Raw genomic sequence first — 24,905 nt, forward strand, 5'->3', positions numbered from 1 at the left:
GGGGACACATGTTGATGTAGAAGAGACATGAAGAAGAGGGGACACATGTTGATGTAGAAGAGACATGGAGAAGAGGGGACACATGATGTAGAAGAGACATGAAGAAGAGGGGACACATGTTGATGTAGAAGAGACATGAAGAAGAGGGGACACATGATGTAGAAGAGACATGGAGAAGAGGGGACACATGTTGATGTAGAAGAGACATGATGAAGAGGGGACACATGTTGATGAAGAGACATGATGAATAGGGGACACATGTTGATTAAGAAGAGACAAAACTGGCTTCCACTACAGGGAAACCAGTCCTGAAGGTTTAATCCTAATCATTTATTTAATTCCATGGGAAATACGGTTACCCCTAAGTACATTTACCATGGTTAATACTAATACTATTTTGTTGTTTTAAAATGTTTTCACATCATGTATGAGAGTTTTTCCGTCTGTGGCTATCAGTATGGTTTTATTGTCTCGTGCTTTGACATTAGTTTCTTGTCTAAATGTGATTATGCTGCTTTTTGTATTGATGTACAGCACTTTGGTCATCTCTGTTGTTTTTAAATGTGCTATATAAATAAAGTTGGATTGGATAATACTGTAGAGTCTTTGTGCTGCTCTTTGTGGAACAACTTGACCAAACTCACTTTATAAATGAAAGACAAATGTGTGTGAATTCATCTTACACAGCATAAAAGCTCACCTTTTAGTTTCTTATCCGAGTCTGCAGAGCTCTTCCCCTCAGGCTGTGGTCTCAGGCTCAATGCCCCCCCTCTGAAGACTGCCGTTGTAATTGATGCTTTCCCCGCACTGTGCAAGCTCGGCTAAACACTCCTTGGATCTCCCTCAGATTTAATTAATACTGATCTTTTAATGCAACTCCCAGTGAGACAGCAAAGTGGTGCATTTCCCAAAATGCTGGAGTATTTCCTTTAAGATATCTTTCAAAAGAAGTTCTAAAACTGCATCAATGAATACATCACTTTCAATGAGGGTATTGTTTTTGAACTCTGAGTTGAAACAGCCGACAAAAGAAACTGTATAACAACCAAACTCTCATCTTCAATCTATTGTTCATGCATCACCCATAGTGCTCTGACATATTTCAACACATTCACCAGTGACACGCTTGCATCATATTTTCATTTTTATTCCTAGTATAAGAGACATACAATGGTATTTCTGTGAGACCAAATTCATAGTTATTCAAGGGGCATAGCCTTGAAATGAAACAGAGAAAAGTAAAACATAATACTGAATCAATGAGACCCCGCCCAGATAGAATGTATTTACACCAAATCAAACACTGAAAGAGCTTTAAGAGGCGAGACCGCTCCGTCTCCTTTACAATCTGTCAGCGGCAGAGAAAGATAACACACTTCCACTCATCAAACACTGTAGCTGCCACAATTCCTCTTATGAACCATTACGGTCACGACCCTCAATCAACTTGGATGTTTTGTATGTATTTGTTCGGAAAGCTATTTAATGCTCTGCTGCACGTTCATATCCAAATCTTTTTTTTTCTTTCTTCCTTTTAACAAAAGTGGTCGGCGGCCGTATGTTCCTTCATTTGCTCGAGTTGGAGTTGTAAACTTTATATTGGGGCCAAATGAGCTCTGGGACATTTCAATCAATAAAACACCACTCTCAGATACAGTAAATAACGCGGTTGTTTTCACAGAATTGATCACGGAGCCAGTCGACCGTGGCCCACGTGACTCTGCTGAAAAGCGTTCAGTGTTGAAGTCGTGATGTTTCAGACGCAGTGCCGCCTGGAACCAGTCCCACCATTCGATCGATCCAAGAGACAATCTCAGCTTGTCGGATCAGAGTTCATTGCACTTCTCCAAGTTTCTACTAATTTCCTAAAATCTCCACTACTGTTTTTTTAATTTTATTTCAATATTGTTGCAGCTGACACCCGGTGACACAAGTCAAAATCTACAGCCGTAACCATCGTAGAAGTCCAGTTTCATGCATACATCCTGCATCTATTCTTTAGCAATATAGTATAACCTTTTTTCTTTCTTTTTTTACATTAAGCATTGGACAAAATGGCACATAGTTGCTCCATCCATTATCAGCCTTATTTAAATGACTTCTACAATAGCTACAGGTCGGTAGGAGATAACTTAAGAGGAACTGTGAGCTGCTCCTTTAAAAAAAAAAAAAACCCAAGCGATGCTAATGCTACTTCTAAAAAACAAACAAAAGTGAACAATGGCACCTATAGGGGAAAGTGACACCCGGTGAAAAAGTGACATATTATGGAGGCAGTCAAACCTGAACGTCTGCAGTCTCAGGCTGTGGGTACTTGCTTTGCCAAACACTCCCAAAACAATCTGTAGGCTCACACTTCTGGGATTCAAAATAAAAAATGAAACGGAAACAAAGAGAATTGAAGGGTTTCATTCCAAAACACTGTATCCATTTTGAAAATAATATATCATCATATTTTTCCAAATGACATAATTGTGAAGAAAAAGGGCTCAATATACTATATATAATACAACATATGCTTCATTAGTGAGTGTTACAATCATAATTCTAGTTAACTGAATGGGTGCAGATTTTAATGACAATATCTCATTCTGGAATGAAACTCTTCAAATATACAATAGATATGACACATACTGACGACCATAGGAAATGAAACACCTACAATATACTGTAGCATAGTAGCCGTCTGAGCCCCTTGCATTAACCCCTACCCCCATGTCACACACTATTATTAAATAAGGCACACATTTACACATACAGTTAAAATTTGGCTAGTAATTATTCCTTTATTTACAACCAATAGCCACAAAGTTAATAATTATGATAACTGCAGTCCGTTTTTTTCATTCTCATACTGCCAGATGGCATGGCGTTTCTGACTTTGTCCTCTTTGGGTCCAAGACATGTCAGTATTCAGTTTTGTTTATTTCCTTTTCAGAGGATGTTAGACCCACTGGATGTGTGGAGCACCAATCTCATAGAAACAATCTCGAGGAACTTAAATGGAACCGATTGCGTCACTTCTGATCTGACATCTGCTGGGGCGGGAAAAGAAAAGAGAGAAAAGACGAGTATAGCTGCTTTGTTGAAGTTTTTCCTTTCTCTTTTCAACATGAACACATATGGTTCAGTGTTCAGCCAACTGACAATGTATAATCTATGAAGTGCATGATTTGGTGTCCCTAAGATCTTCCTTAGGGGGTGGGGGGGGGATCGTTTGATATGCCCAAAGATGAAAGAGTATAGTAAGGCAGAGACATAACTACTTTCAGGGGAGTTCGCTGACTTTTCACCACAGGTTACATATACTGCATATGTATATGTATACATATACGGTGTGGATATAAACACACATATATATACACACACATGCATAATATAAACACATTCGAGGGTGGGGCGGGTGGGGACTGGTTACCAACACTACATCAGAAAAGGTTAAGCAAAAGCATGAATCTAAGCATCGCAGGAGCCTCTGGCTTTTAAGTCTTCAAGATGACTGATGTGTCAAGTTGTTCTGACATCAACACGTCCAAAAACTAAGTTGCATTGTAAATCCACACTGAGGACATTGGCAGCCTAATATAAGGAGGTGGCGTCACGTCACCTGAGTCAGCAGTTCTATAATAAGCAAGTAGCTGAGCAATACCAATATGGTACAAAGATATTCGTTGGACAAAAAGAAGAGGGGAAAACACGTTTGGTTGAGGCTTTCGTCCACAGTGACACTGGCTGCCACACGACTTTTCTTGAAGGTCTGCAACCTCGAACCCACTGCATTTCTTCAAAGAGAAGTTCCTTTATGAAGACACAATGAGGGAGACTCCCTCTCTAGTCCAGGAGTGTGCCTCCTCAGTAGTTGTACTTTCCCTGTTCGTTAACGGGGGACGTGGCAGGTATGAACAAGGGCTTTGGAGGGACGTCGGGTTTGAGAGAGGAGGCCCGGCGGACGATAGCGCCCCTGTGCTGGACCTCCGGCTGCTCTCCGTTGTAGCTGTGCTGGCGTGTCAGGTACCCGTTGGGAATGAGGGGGTAGTGAACCTCGCAGGCGCTGCCCGTCGAGTTCATCCGGGCCAGGAGGGGAGGCGGCTGATGGGGCCCACAGTTTCGTTGGCTGAAGCTGTGCTGGCGAGGTATCATTCCTCCTCCACCCCCTCCTGCTCCGACTCCATTTGGCATCTTAGCGGCTGCAGCAATCAGCGAGTGCCTCTGGGAGGAGTGCCTCCTCTCCAGGGTGGACTGGTGGTGAGAGGGGATGTCTGGAGGAACATCCATGCGTCGGGTGAGGCTGTCTCGAGGTAAAGTGGACGAGCTGTAGTAGGGGGCCGATTCTGTCTCGGGGATCTGAGGTTGAATACGGTTGGCGAATGCTAGCTGACCTCCACCCCCGCACGCCATCAGACCTGATGGACTCATTAACTGGGAGTTCTTGCTGCTGCTGGCCTCATGGATGTGCTTCAGAAGCTCATCCAGCGAGGTCACCTCCATCACCTTCTGGGAGTAACCGGGGTACGGTTGCTGAGACAGCACTCGTTCAACATTATGGATTTTGCGTTCATCTGGATGGAGATAACCTCCCATGAGTGGCTGCCCATTGGACAGGCTATGGGAGTATGGGAAGACCTGCGGGTGGAGCAGGGCTGAGCTGGGCCTGGAGCCAGCGTTGTGGGATTTTGGTTCCTTGGCATTGTTGCAGTTCTGGTTCTTCTCCCACTGGTTCTTGAAGGCTTTCATGCTCTTGATGGGCAGTTCTGGGGTTGAGTCAGGTGTCGGCAGACCGGACAGCTCTGAGGAGTGGTGGAGGTGGTGTTGGGGGTGAACCAGGTCTCCCATCGTCATTGCGTGATGGCCGTTTCTCCTTGGTGTGTGATGTTCCTTGCTGTTGGCGAAGAAAGAGTTGTAGATCTTTGGAGATGACACCTCCAGCTTGTCGTCCTTGCTCTGACTGTCCAGGAGGCCATTGAGCTTGGCCAGGCTGCGGAGGGACAGGGCGTGAGGGATCGGGGCCTCGGGATCCTTCGACAGTTTCTTGGTCTTGTGGCCCGTGTGGTTACAGTAGCAGGAGACCAGGAAGCCAGATAGGAAAGCGCCAAGGACGAAAGCCACCAAAACACAGGCGATCAGGAGGGTATAATGGACACTGTGATTGGTCTTATCCAGCTCTGGAGGCCGCCTCACACCTAACAGAAAAGATGGAGAAAAAGGTACTTCAGTTAGAGCCTTCCTGACTGAGCTAGAAGCAAAAAGACACACAGACATTTTCAAAAGCTAATATAGGTCAGGTAGCAGCTGGGACAGACAGGTTGTGTTTACAGGGGCTTCACTATGTGCAAAACAGCATGGGAAAGGTGTTTGAACTAAGCTTTTGGCTTCCATTCTTTCCACTGTTACTAGATCAATACTGCCTTTCTTTCTAGGACCTGTGCTTCCCCTCAGATTGACAGAGGCCAAGGGCTCCCCAGCCAGTGAGAAATCAACTATAAAATGAGTAAGAGCTTTAAATATTGATGGGAGCACAGCAGCAGGAACCTGATGTCATTTTCACAGACTCTGCTTTCCAATGTGAGGATCAGGGGCGAGAGCACCTGGTATGATGTACGAGCCAAAAATAACTGCTCTATCCAATATCTCACCGAGTGTGGAGCCTTTGCCAACACAGACTCAAACGAGGTTGTCAAATTCTTTCGAAATGAAGCCGAAGGGAGAGGCTGTGCAAGAAAAACACAAGGTGACTTGCCGGTAAGGGAAATCTACCGTGTAAATGTCCTTGGGTGATGTGACCCTGGCACTGTGTATGCCTAATGGCGTGAAAGGCAATGATGATAACGGGAGTGAAACCTGCCACCTCGTAATCAGAGCTCATTTGCACGAGGCTGCTGCCATCTGTGGTGTCAGACCCTTGCCTCTGCCCTTAATGACAGTTTCTGAAACTGATTAGTCTGAGGAGGGGGAAAAATGCAGGTGCTCCAAACAAGCCCAACTTAACGGCTAATGAAAGCTTCGTTGAGGAATGAAAATGGAAAATGATGATGTCTAAATCAGGCTTGATGATAGTTTATGAGATGTACAGAAAGATGATGATTAGGAGTATGGTGATTGGTGGATGAGTATAGGGGAGATTGGGGGAATAATTAGAGCGAATGTGAGTCTGGGAATTAAGTGACCCAGACTTGGCAGAATGAAAGGTTTATGCTTCATGAAATTCCTAGATGAGGCGATATGGTAGGGTGTATTCTTTTTCATTATCAGTGGTGTGTAGTTTATACCTGTGTGCTCAGTTTAAATTGTGATTTCAGTTAATAATCAAACGGGAATGTTTGTTTTTGGCTGTGCCAGTTTACGTAAAACAATACATTGGTTTGCAAAGTTGTCAGCAAAGGCTTTTTACGGAGAGCTACTTTTTTGGGAACCATACACAAAGGTTTCGAAGGGTCAAAAAGTCCACATCATTTCAAAGGTACAGGGTCATCATAGACGTGTTATGTGATGGAGTTGCGACCTGTATCACCCAAAAGTGATACAATTATAGTCATTTTGGGACAAACATCTCAAAAGGATTTCATTTGAGTGGAATTTAATTTGTGAGTATGGTCTCCTACATGATCTCCTAAGACCGTAAGTCCTGGGTGAACAATAATAAAAGCTGACTAGTGTGTGTAAGAGGGTCTTTCTCACTGTGTATGTGATTAAAGGGAAGTATTAGGGAATACTACAGAGGTGGAACATTTGATCAGAGACTTGCAAGATATCAATCTAATCTCCAAAGAGTAGTTGCAAAAGGAACCTGACACTTTGCTAACTACACAATGGATGACAGGTAATTCCCCTCCGTTCATCATGACAGCTTCATTTGACAGGTTATTATTATGTGCTGCAAACAGGGTTTATCTCGTATGTTGACCAAACTCTATGTACACGGTTTCCAGAAAGATTTGATTATTTAGGTAACGAGGTACTGTGAAACTTCTTTTTGCTCTTTATTATCTGGAGCTATACTTCTGAGCAGGTGTGCTCGTAGAGGCTTATTATCTCATCGTCACGTATCACTACATTCATTTTAGAGGTTGGCGTTTTACCACTTTCCCTTCAGAGAGATAATGTGGTGCACTATAAACTTTCTGGAAATAACGCTTTGAATAGAGCTTCCAATTAAAAAGGCTTAATTTCTTGCCATTTATTCTTACGATTGCCTCGACTTATGACCACATTAAAACGTCATACATCATAATTGCAATCCCAGTGGGAAAGGCAATCAAAAGTGATGCTGCAGTGAGCCTGGTGATGCATCATGTTTGAGACTCATTACACAGGCCGCAAAAAGATCTCTTTGTGGGTCAAAGTTTGTGGTTCCAACTGATCTGCTTTTGTAATAAGTTGAGAAAGGCTACTCTCATCTCACTTTGTTGAGATCCCTGTACCTCTGAGTCATCCCTCCCACCTCCATGTTTGTAGCTACAGGTTTACACAGGGCTTCCTCCTGGTTGAAGGGTATGAGTCAAGTGCCTCGACGGGGGGGTGCAACACGCAGCTGAGATAAACAAATCCAGAGCCTTCGAACGTCCTGTCACAACAAGTTTCATGAACAGGCCGCATGACTCAATCACTGGACATATGGTGCCACCGGTCACAGTGAAATTAAAACTCTGTGAATCATACCGGCAGCCTGGCAAACAGCACGGAGGCACTAAGGAGGTGCTGGCCGACAGGCGAGGGGGGGAATAGATTACATGTAAAGGGATTACGTAAGTTAAAAAAGTAACTGTATTCCCTGACAGTTGCATACAAAAGACGTAATCAGATCCCGGTACAACTTGGGGATTACTAGCAGGATTACAGTGTTACTCAAACCTAGAAAGATCATACAGTGTTTGTTGTAAAAGGATCAGATGTTATCTCTTCTCTGAGGATAATACTTTAAGTGTGAATATATACGCCTACTGCCTGAATCTGCTTTATGGTTTTCACTTTCTTTGCCTCATTTGTTCTGTTTTTAATTCAGCAGGTGAACCGATATGTTCATAAAATAGTGTGTGTGAGCTTAACTGTGTGTTTTAAACTAAAACGGAGAATTTTCTGTCAGCTCAGATTTTAATTCTGCTTTTTTTTTTAACTGTAGTCTGTGCTCATGTGTTTCAGTGTTAGGCTACTGCCTGAATATACTTCATGAAAGGCAGCTTTTCCTATAAATAAAATCATTTTTGATCCTAAATATCTTGGTTTCCTCTTTTCTAAGGTCACATTGTTCTGTTGTCTTGACATAATACACTTAAAGGTGGGGTAGGTAAGTTTGAGAAACCGGCTCGAGATCGCTAGAATTTGAAAATACACAACCGGAGAAAATCTGCCACTTCCTTACAGAGCCCCTCCTCCAACACACACGAACGCGCACATGACCAATGAGGGCACGAGATAAGTTTGTGCACAGATGGAAGGCTGACAGGCAGGTAGGCCATCCAGTTACTTTAGCCGGACTTTTTACAGTACTACGGCTTCCACAGATGACATTTTTTTATGGATTTTTTGTCAAAGCACTTCAGATATTCATTGCTATCGGGATGTTAAGAGCATTCCATGGAATATAACAAAAAGTGTATCTCGAGCCGGTTTCTCAAACTTACCTACCCCACCTTTAATTAAAAAACATCTTATGGATAGTTAGTTTCTCTTATATTAATTTGCATTGCATTTGATGTTGAGGTAATCCAAAAGTAACTGGAAAGTAATCAGATTACATTACTTTTATATTTTGATACTTTAGGAATAACTTGCATAATGATTTAAAGGACAATCATTGATCAAGTAAGGGGTGGGAATGAATAAGCATTTGCTTCCTCCTGCTCCCTTTCGGACACATATGATTTATTATTATTATTAATATGAAGACTTTTTTGTTTTTTGTTGAATATATAAATATTATCATGAATGTGGATAAATACTGTATTTTAACAATACGGTATTCTGTTTTTCACATTTGTTATTTTTTTATTTGTTATTTTTTTGTTATCTGTTTGAAATAAAGATTGAAATGAAAATGAAATGAATACTCAGACTTGGTACCTGATTACATGTTTTTACAGGTAACAAATTGTAACAAAATACATTTGTAAAGTAACCCTCCCAACCCTGCTAGCCAACTACACTCACCGACTTTCTTTGCGCTGCTTTAAGAGAAACGACAGACTTGGGCTCGTATTGTTTTTGTTCTAAATTTGACACAAGTTTCTTTATGAGAGGAAATGTGTCACCTCAAGTAGAGGCGATAATTAATGCTGCTTTGTGCTCACACCGCAACTTCCCTTCAGTTGTTTACATAGCTTCAGAGTCACATTATATTTCTGTGTCGACTCTACATCGTCTCGGCTCGGCGGAGGCTTAATATAGAGATACCCAAGTCTGCCAAAAGGTAAAAAAAGGACAGATGGGTCGCATGAGTGGAGGCAAGGGAAGGAATGGTAGAGAGGGATGGGGGAAACCAAGGGAGGAAAGAGGAAGATGAAGGGATGAAATATAAACCTTAGTGACACAGTGGTGATAAAGAGGAGAGTGAATGTGAGAGGACGAACAGATCCAAGAGACAAGAGAGCAGGAGTGGAGATGAAAGCCGGAGGGAGAGAACGAGTGAATGCACAAGGAGCAGGTTTGAAGAAGAAGGAGGAGGAGGAAGATGGCGGGGAGGAAGAGTGAGAGACAGGCAGACATGATGGCTGAGTGACAGACCGTCACTCTGCGTGGTTTTGAAGCTCGGCGCTCTGAAGCAGCTGCGAGTCGGTGGGAGAAAAACCCTCGTGCTCCTCCACAGCGCCGCAAGAGAAGCACTCTGTGATTGCACCCATATTGTTAAAAATAGGTTATGTAAGCGGGCACAACATTGCCGCTGTTATGTCTTACTAATTGGCAATGTTTTCTGCAAAAGGGAAATAAAGTAAAAAGAAGTCTGACTGTTGTAAAGTGTTTTCTCCTGCAGGTGATAAACACATCGCAATGAGAGGCAACTTCTTTTAAGTGCATTAGTGATTTAGCTGCTATGTTAACTTGAACAACCCTGCACACATACGCTTTTCCATGATACTAATTAGCAGTGATCTGAACACTCTAACACTTGCTCCATAACGCCTTTCACATTTCCAGCAGGACATTAAAACATCTTCTTAAATACTGATGAGAAAGAACGGCTTCTTCTATTTTCAAGGTCAGATACAAAATAATTTAAACAGAGGAACTTCTTCTCCCAACTTTGTTTTACTGTATCAGGTTTTTTCTCTAGGGTGCGATTAAATACTTTGTATCCCGGAGAACAACTTGTGCTCTATTTTCGTGCATCAAGTGAATTCGCTCCAAAATAGCCCTAATTAGTTTCTGCCTCTGCAAGCTTACAAGTGCATGTAATTGTTCTCCTAATGGCTACTCCATCCCGATGAGAAGCCAACGAGAGAAAAAAGCCCCAGGCTCCACAGGCGAGCGTTACCCACTCCCGCTAAGGCTTGAGATGTATTTCTTCCACACTAAAAATAACAATTTAACTCCTGAAAGACGACCCGGGGTTGAGGATTGGAACAAATGAATTATTTTTTCAAACGCAGGTGAAAAGCAGAGCTGTGCCACACTGCTGCGGGCTTCGGCAATTTGACAGTTTTAATACTTGATGTCTGCGCACTGACAGACATGGTTAGCAAACACAGCGTGATCGTGTGTGTCAGAACACACACACACACACACACACACACACACACACACACACACACACACACACACACACACACACACACACACACACACACACACACACACACACACACACACACACACACACACACACACACACACACACACACACACACACACACACACACACACACACGACACACACACACACACACACACACACACACACACACACACACACACACACACACACACACACACACACACACACACACACACACACACACACACACACACACACACACACACACACACACACACACACACACACACACACACACACACACACACACACACACACACACACACACACACACACACACACACACACACAGGGTTCTGGCCGGTGACTGAGGGAATTCAATCATGTACACTTGTTATTAGACATTTGCATAATATTCCAGCTCAGTGCTTAGCCAATTGGATGCAGTTTAATATATGCACACTAGCTCAGGTGATATGGTGTAATGTAACAGACTCATTCCAGTTGAAAGTATGAGCACTGCATTGCATTCCAGGTGTGCTGATGCATAGACAGCATAGATTTCATTACACCTCTGATTGCATACTGGTACATTAGGCATCTGGCAATCAGAGCCATACTGAGTGTAGGAAGCCCTTCAATATTTACACCTGTGCTTTCCAGGTTTTAGGCAGCGGTTTACAGTTAGTTTCTGACACTCACACAACAGATAGAGGTTGATTGAAGACGAGGTTCATTCAAATTACAAAAGCATAAGAGTTTTGTTTGATTGAAGCATTACAAAAAATACATTTGAAGAAACCCCAAAACTGTCTTTCTAAAAATACAAATAAATCCACAAACCCTACATTTTTTAAACTGTAAGTTAGTTACAACTTACACTTGTTATAAGTCAAATGTAATGTATTAAGGGGCAGATATCTGAACATATTCATTATCTGCATGGCTAATTATCACCAGGGTGAAATAAGAAAATAAGGTGTTCAACAACGTGTGTGAACCGGCCCTTTAAAGTGTCATCTGAAGAATGTTATTTATGATATATCATAAAATCAGGCAGAGCACATGCACTGACTTTTTTGTCAGGAGCCATTGATTGGCTGGCAAAGCAAAATGGTTCCAATGCAAACAGTTGCTGTGATGATTCAGCCGCACTTGGAGGATCTTGGCTTGACCAACAAACTTAAAGAGACAGTCCACACCAAAGTCAGTTTCTGAAGATATGCTGAAACATACATTTTTTAAATCTCACTATGTTGTTCTAGCAAGAAACAAACACAAGGGGAGAAAGCTCTCAATAACAAAGCCAATTAGTTGACACTTAGAGACCTCACTGGAATTGTATTTTCCACGTAAACTTTGTTTTACAGCTCTGTCTTTCTGCTTAAATCCAAATCTGTCATGGCGCTGTCTTTGGAGTGAACTGTTGCTTTAAGAGATGGAGAAACTGCTCGCAGGTCCACTCAAACACCTGCGCACACTTTCAGCCATCGCCTGTAAAACCGGAAAAGCATATCATAAAAAGAGACGGTGAGAGAGGGGTCAGTGAGAGGGGATTCAACAAAGGAGGCAGGTACAGCTAAAGGGTTAGTGTTACAGAGGAGAACAGGCAGGTTAAGATGGAGGAACTACTCCCCAGAGGTCAGTGAGGGAGAGTAAAGGGTGAGGGGTAAGGAGGAGTCGGGAGAATTGCTCGGTGGATTTGATCACTGTGGGCCCCGAGGATCGCTCTCCATCCTGACACTGGGTGAGCTTTAATAGCCGGTGTGGAATAAAGAGCAATTAAAAAAGTGCCGGTTATGGAAAGTGAAGTATTGGCTGTGTGTAATGCCTTTAAGGTGACTTTTTACAGCTCAGAGCAGTGTGTGTTTTTTTAAGTTAAACATGATGTCACTTATAAAAGTGCCATAAAGTGCTGGTGTGCTGAGCAGGGGGAGGAATGGCCCAGTTCTGTGTGACCTTTAATGAGTGCCATTACACTATGACTATGACTCAGGGACTACAAATTGGCAGTAACGTTTCAACAAGTGAAGTAGTGTGTGAGTGTGTGTGTGTGTGAGTGTCTGTGTGTGTGCGAGTGTCTGTGTGTGAGTGTGTGTGAGTGTCTGTGTGTGTGTGTGTGCGAGTGTCTGTGTGTGAGTGTGTGTGAGTGTCTGTGTGTGTGCGAGTGTCTGAGTGTGTGTGTGAGTGTGTGTCTGTGTGTGTGTGTCTGTGTGTGAGTGTGTGTGAGTGTGAGTGTGTGTGTATCATGGCCTGACTTAAGGTGAATCATGTTAGAGTTGCCAGTAGGGTCAACCTGAATAAAATGTGACAGCAAGCGGTGGATTTTAATTGTTTTAACGAACATGTTTCGGATTTGCAGACTTATGAATCTTAACATATATTTAATATTTTAAAGTCCAACTTCAAAGGCTTCAATCGTTTAATAAAAGTGACCTTTTTGTAAAAGTATTGGTGGAATTAAAAGTCTTCAAGTTTGGGTGATTTGAGTAACACTGATGCATTGTGGTAGATGGTGTTTATTATCATTTCCCGCGACAGCAACACTGGTGCTATTCTCACCTTGCTAGTGTCAGTGTGTTTGTGTCTGTATGCGTACAGATTTTGTGACCAGCTAGCATCGCAACCATGCAAAAAGTAGTCACAAAACACAACAGGTGTGTAGCGTGTATCAAAATGAAGGTGGAGTTTGAAATCGGGCCTGATTTGGCATTAGACTGTTGTGTTAAAATTACAAGATGGTCTTTAGTTCAATTTGAGACTTGACACTTGAATACATTTGAGATTTGGTTCTTTGCAAAGATTATGGCTGAAAAGAGTTGTGGTTTATATAAAACCCTCTATATTTGTTTCTATATTGCTTGCTTTAATTTTAAGAGGTAAACATTGAGATATTTATCATAAAAAGTGCTCATAGTGATGATGAACGTCTCTGAGCAGCAGATATTGTGAGGGAGGTTAGAGGGGGCACACAGTCGGAGTCTATCAGTGACTGGATGATTCAGGCGGTGTCTGTTGCCATGGACTTCAGAAGTATAAATAACTCTTTAGAAAACGCACTGGCATCGATGTCCCCCCGCCCCCCCCCCCATGAACGCCTGCTCTTCCTCAGGGAGAGAGTCAGCCCGAGTTCACTCTCTGCTCTGCTCCCGCCACGTTTTAATGAGTTTGGAAACGCCTGCTCCGCTTCATTCTCTCATCGAAGCCCCCCTGTGCTTGTCAGCTAAATTAGCTGCTCGCCTGGCTTTTTAGTCCACGCCAGTTCATCTCCATGTGCAGGAGTCACGGAAATAAGGTCAAGAGGGGGTAGGAAACAAAACAGAGGACCAGGAGTATTGTGGGCCACGGTTTTGCTAACACACATTTGACTGCTTGTTCGAATTTAGAAAAGGTGGGCTCAACCTGACTGCTCATAGTTTTCTAAATAGCAGCTGGTCAACAGGTTCTCCGTGGAGTTTACATAATGGAGTTCAACTTCCCACTTCTGAGCCAATATCTCAGCTCACGGCTTTTATCTGTCCATAACTGAGCACATATGAGGTGAGGATTACCAGGGGTGTAAGTGTTAAGCGATGGTTGCCTTTTTAATCATTTCTTAAAGCTTATAGTCTTTACATCTCCCTGACATTTACTGGTGAAATGGATTTACAGATAGTTGACTTCTACCCCTGTTCTTGAAGGGGATTTTCGTTGAAAGGAAAACTTTTGGGAACTTTCCTGAGCTGTCTCACCTGTCACATTTATTAAAAGTGAAGAGTTCTTCCACAGCCGAAAAATAAATAAATGTGAAAATAGCAACTGGCTTACAGACTGTACTTATTTTAGAGAATATTTTTAGTGTCAATACACATTTTCATTCATAAAAGCAAAACTGGAATATGAATTACGCTAGCCAAGGAGGTATTGTTTTTGATTGAACTTGTTTCACAATAAAACAAACTTGTTGATTTGAATGAATCTTGGTAAAATGGTGAAGCATGGGCCAAGGAAGAACTCAAATGAAGGGATTAAACCTGGGTGTTGTCTATGAAATGATGACCCCACGTGCCACTGTGCATTTTAATTGCTTGCGTTTCATCCGATTGATATTTTCCAGATGTTTCACATATTATTTAACAAACCCAGGTGCCGAAATGGGCTTTTTAAAATGTCTCTACATCACACCATGGTCTCCAAATGGAGTTAAACAGACAGGTAATTGCTAACCATATCATTTAGTCAGTTACTAACAATGTCTTCAAGGGAACGCTTGTGTTAGTAGTCCCCCCCCCCCCCATTAAAGACATTGTGATATGTCAAAGCAGGAAAAGCGTAGATGTCTATTATAAAATCAATGATGGCTGAATTCCATTTAGCTGTCTCAGTTTGATGGCCTTTGTATTACTCTCGCTGTCACACTGTCAATTCAGCCACTGCTAATGGTGTAATAGTACTAGTATAGTAATGTTCTGTTCTTTTACTGCTATGGCAAGTCAAAATATCCACTGTAAAAAAGGCATTTAGTGACTAGTGGTTGTATGTATATATTAGTGCTTGCGGGTTATGTAGCCTGATCGCTAGCTGGGTAGCTAACTTTAGCTAAAAATGTGTATATTAATAAGATAAGTAGAGCTTTTTCGTATCCTCTAGGGGCAAGTGCAGGTTGAGTCTAAAGTTATTTGAGTCAAGTCGAAGTTAGTAAGTTCTGGGGTCTATTATTAGGGCAACACTTTGACTACACCGTGTTTAAATGAGTGTCTCAGCTACATTACACACGTGTTTTTACAGCACTTATGGATACAGAACCAACAATGAGTGCACAATGGTTAGGCACTTTGAAATACATTTAAAAGATTTAAAGCCTGGACGCACTACAGGTTATATTTTAACGTGTGCAGCTTAAGTAATAAGATGGTCCTACTATTTTTTAACCCCTTTCTTAGTGTGTCTTCGGTAACATTTTGGCAGATTAATAAGTCCTTGTTCAGTGTTTGCTTGTATTTCTCTCGCCACGTGGTTGTATGTTTACGATAACCGTTGCTGGTTTGGAAACTTAGCCTGTCATTTATTTGAGCGAAGACGATGTTCTGTTACACTTTAGATACACATATCTATTTAATTGTAACCTTAGGTATCTTTGTCTTTTTTGAATAGCTTCCCTATATTTGGCCATCAGCTTAAAGTGGACCTATCATGCTATATTTGAATAATATAGTGTAGGACCATACCTATATAAGGCATATTTATCCTTTTTTTTTTTCAAAATACCAAACAGATCATGCATTTTAGCCATGCCTCATTTTGCTCAATTTGACATTTTTTAGCTCTGTTTTAGCAAGGGCTGATTCTGTGAGAACAGCACCATCTACAGGCCTGGCATATGTACTACAACGTCTCCAGCGGTTTCGAACGGCAATGGCCGTGGCTGTCTCCTCCTGATTGGTGGAGTTGGCCCAATAGCCGTAGCGCCACCGTCCTGACGTCAGGACAGTGTTCAAATCTGGATCAGTTTTTATCAGATCCGTTGCAGCCCCTTTTTTAGAGATTTGGGTATGGAGGAAAATAGAGAGGGTTGTGTTTTCTGACACTTGGTGAGTTCCCTGGAACACCGGGGACACATATTCATGTATAAAAGACGTACAAAAGTGCATTTTGCATGATAGGTCCCCTTTAAGTAATAAAATCGTCCTACTACGGTACTTCAACCATTTCTTAGTGTGTATTCGGTAATATTTTGGCTGATTAATGAAGCCTTGATCAGTGTTTGTTTGTGCTTTCCTCCACCGGTATTCCAAACATGCCAAACTCGATGATTTTACACCATAGTCTACAAACCAACAGGGGACGTAACGGTGACTACAGAAAACTAACGTCATCACGGCACCGCTCCAGAGTCTACTGGTTGTATGTTTACTGGGTTGGAAACTTAGCCTGTCATTTATTTAGGCAGAGACGATATTCCATGTTACAATTTAAATATACATATGAATTGTAGTGTTTTGTAACTTCAGGTGTCTTTGTCTTTCTTTAATAGCTTCACTGTATTTGGCCATCTCTGCACGGTTGTGTTTTGGCCCACCGAGTGGCTGCTGGGAGATTTATTTGTGACACAGCTGCAGCAGGTACAGACAGAAAAGCAGATATCTGGTGAGAAATGGACAGGAAGTGAGATTGGGGCGAGGGGTTGGGGGGGGGGGTTTCTTCTTGAAACTGTGATGCTGTTACTTCCACTCCGTCTCCTCTGCTTCCTTATCAACCCGGCCTGCTGCTCTGATTGAACCGGCAGCGTCACAGTCTCTGGCTGAAATAGATTGGGTTGCTGTTTCTATTACATCCTACAACCGGCTCAGACCCCTGCTGGTTATTTATTTGTTATGGGCTTTTCTCATTTGAGCCTGAGTAGCTCATCATTGCAGCCAGGGAGTCTGTCTGCTTGAATGGAAAGCTTGTTTCCTTCGCTGGGGATTTATGGACTCCTGACATGGTGCCTGTGCCATAAAGCAGCAAAATGAGGACGAAAAAATCACATCCAAATGAACCGTATCTTCTTTGTAAACTTGAAGGAATCAATCTTTAGAAGGAGGACAACTTTCTCTGTTCTCTTTTTTCATTTCAGGGTCAAAGAGACGTTTTGTTCCTGGCATGGTTATATTAAATCATCTGGAACAAACCGTCAAATTAAAAATTGAAGAAATGACGAGGCTCGGGCCTATAAAGATCAAGATGTCATCAAATATTCAAAAACTGGTTGGAGTTTTATAGGTCATGCCATTTATTGGGGTAGCTGGATGGTGTGTTGAAGAGTCTGTTTCTGGGAGATCACACGTTTGACTACTTTAATAATGGGAGAGTAGAAAGCTACGGTGAAACTAAAACTGTCAATTCTACGAAGAAACCTCTTTCAACATCTCCTTGACATTTGTAAAGACACAAATCAGAAACATCCAGCCCAACAGTATAACCTTTAGAGCTGAAAGATTAGTCAATTCACGGATGAAGCCATTTTAGCAAGCCAAAATGTTGATGATTCAACATAAAAAATATAAGGATTTGGAGCTTTTGAACAGTGCATTAGTGCCGTTCACTACGTCTAGACACGGATTGTTAATCTTCTAAAACGCAATCCCTTACAGGTAATGTTGTTGCTTCATTGATAAGTGTTTTGATTGGCTTTTATTAAACATCACTTAAAAGGTAGGGTAGGTAAGAATGGAGAAACCAGCTCGAGTGCGCTAGAATGTGAAAGTACGCAGCCGAAAAGAATCTGCCCCTTCCTTCAGACTTCCTTACAGAGCCCCTCCTCCAACACACACGAACGTGCACATGACCAATGAGGGCACGAGATAAGTTTGTGCACAGATGGAAGGCTGACAGGCAGGTAGGCCATCCAGTTATTTTAGCCGGGCCGGCTCAGATGATTGGTCGTGCTTTTTACAGCGCCACGGCTTCCACAGATGAAATGTATTTATTGTCAAAGCATTTAATGTATTCATTGCTATCGGGATGTTAAGAGCATTCCATGGAATATAACAAAAAGTGTTTCTGAAGTGAATTACCTACCCCACCTTTAAGGTTCAGAAAGCCAATGACTACAAATGAGGGCAGTTTAGTGGCAGGGTTTCTTAAAGAGAGTAGAGGCTGCTGCCCAAAAAGTTGGAAGGGTGTCAATAAGAGCGTAACGGCATTGCATATGACGTGAGTTTCAATATCAATAGCTTAAAAGATCCATACATTTCTTTCATTTGTTGAGTATGTGGTTGCCAAATGTTGTTGCCTACAGTATGTGTGTGATTAATACCCTGAAGAAGCAGTGGGCAGTTTATCATTTGTGCTCTAATTTGTTGCGTGATGTAGGGCTTTTAAAAGTATTGTTTGTACTTCAATAAAAGCAGTGCGCCTTGATTTTCTGTTCGAATCCATTCCCTTTCTTGTGGATTACTTTGGTCAACTTGGGAAACGCTCAAAAGCTGATTTATTCGATAGTGATTCCAAAACAATTCACTCTGTTTTTGGAAAGTTGGATAAAAAAAAAACCTTTCGTCTTGACGACAGACTTGGTTGAGTTGTCGAAGCAAGAAGTTGGCTTTCTAAACTTTTGAATTCTGTGTCAGCTGCACAGGGACGTGACCTTACAGTGTTCCTCCGAATGGGAAAGCAAATTATAATTGTAAATTAATCGTCACGTAGGGAGAGGGATGCTACCTGACTTGTGCTTTGAAAACATTGCGGTAATATTTGTGGAGCTAAATAAAAGATGAGGGAAGGAAGGCCATGAGGGAGCGGTGTTGTTTAGACTCAGGTTCTCTACTTGATTTGAAGAGTTCATTAGAGACACTGCAGTATTTATTACAAGTCATTAAATCTTCGTACTTCGAGATATACGGCTGAACATAACTGGACAATAAGGTCCTCGTTTAAAACCCTCTATCCAAACCAGGTTTTTCGAATGTATATCCACTGTGGAATTGACTTATCATTAATCCTTTCCATCTAACGACACACGGTTCAAATCAAGTGGAAGCACTAAGTGAAGCTGCCCGGGAAAATTATGCATCACGTCATGTAACGCCGTGACTAATGAAGTGTAGAGATTAAGAAAATCAATTAGCAATGCTTTCTGCCATTCACTAAGAGATTGGTTTAAGTAGTGAGTTAAGTGTTAGTGAGCTGATGAAAGTGTCATTTCACCCTGGGAGAGCATTCACACACATTAGCATGCGTCGCGTCACTTGGATGCTCCTTCACCAACGGGAGTAGATTCCTCATTGATGATTCAAAAGCATCGGGAAAATGTATTTTTTTGAAAGACAGAGGGTACTTTAAATGTGCCTCCACTGTCATTTTTACATTACCGTTTTGAAAATGAGTGCCATTACTGTGGAAAAGCAGCTTGTATGATTGGATTCAGTGCATGCATACGTGCCGTTCTACCAGAGTGAAACCATTGTATGTGTTATATTGTGTTGTTAGTGGTCAGCCTGGTTAGAAGCGTAAGATGAGGCGTTCAGGGCCCAGCAGTGCAATCCCCTTGCAGGTTCACTAAGTACATCAAATCCCTCCCCCTTACCCTCCATCTCCACACTGATTGGCTCCGAGTCAGGTGACCCTTGTTCCCCAACGGGGGGAGGGGCATCAGGACCTGTACCTCTGTCAGGGTCACCTGCCTCCTTTGGGAATGCCGCCACGTGATAGGTGGTGCTGGCGCTTGTGGGTGTGGTCTTCCCTGTGGTTGTAACGAAGGGGAGGAGGAAGAGGGGGGGCAACAGAGTGAGTGATTAGTGGAATGTGAATCAGCCTGAAAAATCTACTTCAGAGAAATGAGGGTGAGTGGAGAGAAAAACCATCACCCGTTAATAAACAATAAATAAAAAGATGAGAGAGAGAGCAACATGATGAGCACACAGGGAAATACATGCATCCATCGCTCCCTGCAGATTCAGCATGAAGTGACCGTTACTTTGTATATATATATATTTGTATTTTTGTATTCGGGATTGTGGGGAACGGTATTTCGATCTCTCTGTCTGTACACACAAACTGGAAGATTGACAATACATTTGACTTTGATGATGATCCACCTCTCCAGCTGCTTAATGCCCACATTCACCCTCTGCAGCTTTGGCACACATCACACATTTTCAATGACACGTCCACGATACTCCGGAATATGTCTTGCTGTGCTGCTAATATCACACTCGCACACAACTCAAATAAAGAAATATATCATTAGCACCTTCACCCTGTAATGCTTTCTGTATCCTGGGGGATGCAGCCATTTGAGAGGCTTGGTCCAGGTGTAATAACGGTGTTGCATGGGTGTAATATTGGTGTTATATGGGTGTAATGTTGGTGTTATATGGGTGTAATATTGGCAAAATATGGGTGTAACACACGTTATAATTTAATATAGTTTAAAATAATATAGGAAATGTAGAATGTATCCTGTTTTTGAAAAGAAAATCATAAAATATGTCCTTTTATATAGCAATTGATTGATTTCCCCAAACATATTTACATGTGATTTCCCATTTAAGCAATTAACGTCATAAGTCAAGTATCTGGAAATCTGAAGATACTCCGCTTAGCAAATGTTGACGTCATGATGTGACCCAATGATTCAAATGTCAGTCTAGCATTATTATGAAACCTCTCATTAGTTATGTAATCCTAGTTCTCCATCTTCTTTTACAGAAAAATCCCCCCCATATGTTTTTTTAAAAGACGTCTATGACCTCCCACCACCGTCTAAACTGCTAAGTGTTTCCCCAGATGAACAGAAATAGATACCGGTGGCTGACTAAATGATGTTTCTGTTTCATCAAATCTTTTCCAACGACCTCATCGGAGCTAAACTGTTTCACAGAGATCTCCGTCACCTTGAGGCGAAACATTACGACGGCTACATTTGGAGTCATTTCAAGCATATGCCGAGGAACACGCGGGGCATGAGCTGCCACGGGCCTTTGTATTATCAAACAAATGTATCTTGATGACACACTCCACATCTTGATTGCATTATTAGCTCTCTGTTGTCCTTGAGGTCCGGCGAGCCGCATGCTGCTATTGGCTCGAGCTTCCCGCACTAATAAGCCAGGCATAATGTTAGCATTGTGCAGGAAGAAGGCTCGTTCTCTCTCTCTCTCTCTCTCTCTCTTTCTCTTTCTCTCACAGCGAGCCAGTTGACAGACCTCGCTCTGAACGAGGAACCCCGTCAGGTCGCCATCTGCGCCGCGCAAATTAAAACGGTACGCCAGGGGCCGTTTGGCCGTGGCACACCGGACAACAGCTCCAGGACTTCATTACTTCAATTTATAACGATTGAGTTATTCTGAGAGTGCACGTAGGACCGTGTTCGTTGTCCCCCTTTTACTTTTGATGAAGTTAAAACAGAGGGATATTTGATTACCCACACTGGCAGGTGTTTGTCTAACGTCCTTTTTATTTGCCGGTGTTTGTTTGTGGCAAGAAGAGAAAGAAAGAAAGAAAGAAAACCTCTCTGCCATTGCTTTTCGAACGGGGGAACGGAGCCCCTGTGTGACAGCTTTGTTTGGTATGGGGTGTTTTATTGTCTAGGAAAGCTGATAATTGATCTACAGTGCAGAGACTTAAAAGGCTTTTTGTGTGGATAGGCTGGAAAACAGCAGAGACAGAATGTGGCTGCGTGTTGAGCACTTCAAACAGTATCAGGGTGATGAGAGCCCGTATGATTTAGCAGGAGGCTTTGCTTATCAAGTCTAGCTACCGACTGAGTGGTAATTCCTCCAGCGGGGGGGCTGCATCACTACTGAGGCGCTGTGGGAGTGAGGAGGTCTGGGCCGAAGCCTCTGGCAGACAAAGTGGTCTCTGTTCGGGGGGGCGAGAGACTTATGAGAGACGCAGGATGGATGGCTCTGCTCAGCCGTAATGGCCGACTCATCAGAGTGTTGGATCATCCTCCATTAGCTCCAAATTTGTCGAGTGACAAAAACGGACTTTGAGCGAGTCGGAAAAATCTCATAAGGTCAAGGCGGGTGCTTTTAGTCGTGTAGATAAAAGCGAAGGAGGCCAGCTGATGGGGATCTCATTGAAAAGGACTGCTTTTATACACTCTGCTATATAACATCTGGAATATTATCATTATTAATAAATAAAGGTGTAATTATGTATCTTCCACTACGTTTTTTGCACTAATAAGTACTGTTAATATTTACATTAATTATGTGACCGTCTGTTTCCTGTAAATATTGAATTGCTCTTTTTACGGCACTGTTAGTGTACAGTTTTATTATCATGCTGCTGTGTTTATTGTATCTTTGTAACTCGGGCACAACAATTTCCTTCGAGATAAATAAATCTTATCTTATATTTTTTAAATGTTGCAGTGTTGGGAAAACGTGTCCGAGCGCCACCTCCTTGGTCTTATCTGAGCGGCCGCCAGCTTGCCAGCCTTTTTTATTTCTATTCGGGCCGTGCCAGGGGCAGCGCAGTGGCCAGCGGGGGGGTAATGGGACGTGACAGGGATGATGATCCTTCTTGATTCGGGGCATTAGAGCTCTGATGCTTCGGACAATGGCTTCAATGTTTAAGCTGTCAGAGAGGCAGAGCAGGAGAGGTGGCTCCGGACATTCAGCTGCCTCCGCTAAATATTCTGAAACCTCCCAAGTTGTAAAGTGAAGAATCATTGACTTTGTATGCATATCAGGGAATACATCTCATGCTTTGTGCAGAGGGAGGGGGGTTCAACTCCCCTCCCTGTTAAATACCAACCAACTAGAATAGAATTGGGAGTGATGAAACCCCTCTTTAATGGTCACACAGCACACACAGTGACATTTGTTCCCTGCGTTTAACCCATCCTAGAACCAGGAGTCTAGCACTAGGAGCAGTGGGCAGCTACTGTACAGCGCCCGGGGAGCAATGGGAGTGAGGGGGGAAGGGGGGTGTCCGATGCCTTGCTCAAGGGCACCACGGCAGGGCAGGAGGTGAACTGGGACCTCTCCAAGTAGAAGTACACACTCCATATTTAGGTCTGGTCGGGGACTTGAACCGGCGACCCTACGGCTCACAGTCCAAGCCCCTACTGACTGAGCCACTGTCGGACACAACTATGTGTAATATGTGCAATATATATATATATATATATATATATATATGCTGTTAATAACTGTGCAATATATACCTGGCTGCTCAATCCTCAGAACTGTTACAGGACGTGTATTTTGTAAATTGTGTAACTTTTTTAATTATAACTTTTTCTTTTACTTTAATACTTTTGTATGCATGCTTCTTAGGTAACATCAAGCTGTCATTGGCTCTTTTCTGCTGTAACAATGTACATTTCCCCTCTGTGGGGATTTTATTCTGTAAACTGCTTTTGTAATGCCAATACATCTAATTGAATTTGATTCTTTATCGTCCTTTTCCGAGTAAACACGACTCTCTGTACGCTTCATTTTGACACGTGAACTTCAGACGCAAAAACAGATTCAAAATACGTAGGAATAATAATATACTACATGTATTGGAGGAAAGAAACAACTAGATTGAGTCCAGTTTGCTAGCCTTTAGCTTGTTAGCGCTCAGCGCTGACTGGCTTAATGAAAAAAGACATGTTCACTGACCATACGCCGAATCCAGCGCCGTGTTTTGCTTGCGAGTTGTCGCCAGGACATCTGGAGAAAGAAATAAAAAAATGAGAATGACATCAGTGTGATGGGTTAAGTTTCCTGTATTCATTTCAAATGGGAACTCATTGTCCTGTTTGTGGTTCTGATCACATTCAAACGAGTCACCACAACCCACTTTGTCTTATATAAAAACCCTTATATGGGCTATGCTTAATTAACACAGAAAGATTGAGAGCAGTATTCCAGCAGGGACGGTGAACGGGGGCGGACAAACTGCACTTCAAGCTCCTTCAGCGTGGACTGAATCGCTGCCCTCGCTGAAATAAATACATCGTAATGCTCCATTATAATCTGATGGATCAGCAATCGCTTGTGCCTGCTGTCGCTCTGCAATCAAGATCCGATGGCAGTCAATAGGTGGGTTTTTTTTTTTATTGCTTATGTAAATGACTGAGAATGAATAACCATCTCACCGTGGCAGGTATCAGGGTTCTGCTGGTATCCGTTCTCCACATCCTGTTCGAAGCTGCCTCTGAAGAAAACACAGCAAGACAAAGAGACACATCAGTTCATTTGCGATAAACTATTTCCCCTAACTGTCCATTTCTCCCAAAGCCCCTCTTGAGTCGTACCAAAATTGGTTCTGCTGATGAGGACAGGGAGGTAAACGGGGAGGTAAGTGCACCGCAACAACATTTAATTTGTTTTGTGTCTGGCCGAGGTCAGTGTCTGAGCCTCGCATTTGTTGTTGGGACACAGCAGTGGCCGGACCTGGAGGTAAAACTCACCCTTGGATTGTCAACAAGGTTGTTTATTATCAATTGTGCGGCTTTCAGCAGATTTCTGGAGTTTCTTTGTGATGAAAAGTTTTGAGTGTCCTCACTTTCCCTCCTGACCTGCCTCCTCTGCGTGAACCTCAGTCCGCGCCTCTCTCTCTCTACATACATAACACTCTGCAGCTGCACCGTTTGAGTCAACTGAGGCGACTGCTGCTGAAATTGGTACCTCGAGTTCGCCTGCTCTGCAATAAATGTCTCACTGTGTGATTGTTGAATGTCAGCGTGACATTGTCTGGAGGGAAGCACGTAGATCCAGAGGAACTGACACCAAACCTG

General features: G+C 42.6%; 1 protein-coding gene across 4 annotated transcripts in view; it reads right to left on the reverse strand.

The window, feature by feature from the left end:
- Window positions 1-1,121: 1,121 nt before the first annotated feature.
- sema6e (sema domain, transmembrane domain (TM), and cytoplasmic domain, (semaphorin) 6E) overlaps window positions 1,122-24,905 on the reverse strand; it is a 180,398-nt gene continuing 156,614 nt past the window's right edge. For 3 of the 4 annotated variants that reach the window (XM_034145695.1, XM_034145696.1, XM_034145697.1), the window contains 4 exons: window positions 24,264-24,322; window positions 23,785-23,835; window positions 19,752-19,907; window positions 1,122-5,180 (listed from right to left, as the gene is read on the reverse strand). In XM_034145695.1, the coding sequence (XP_034001586.1) occupies window positions 3,853-5,180; window positions 19,752-19,907; window positions 23,785-23,835; window positions 24,264-24,322 (1,594 nt within the window). In that variant the 3' untranslated portion in view covers window positions 1,122-3,852. The remainder of the gene's footprint in view (window positions 5,181-19,751; window positions 19,908-23,784; window positions 23,836-24,263; window positions 24,323-24,905) is intronic. The other variant, XM_034145698.1, reaches the window with a different exon arrangement.

The sequence above is a fragment of the Trematomus bernacchii genome, unplaced genomic scaffold (assembly GCF_902827165.1).
Source record: "Trematomus bernacchii unplaced genomic scaffold, fTreBer1.1, whole genome shotgun sequence".
Taxonomy (NCBI): Eukaryota; Metazoa; Chordata; class Actinopteri; order Perciformes; family Nototheniidae; genus Trematomus; species Trematomus bernacchii.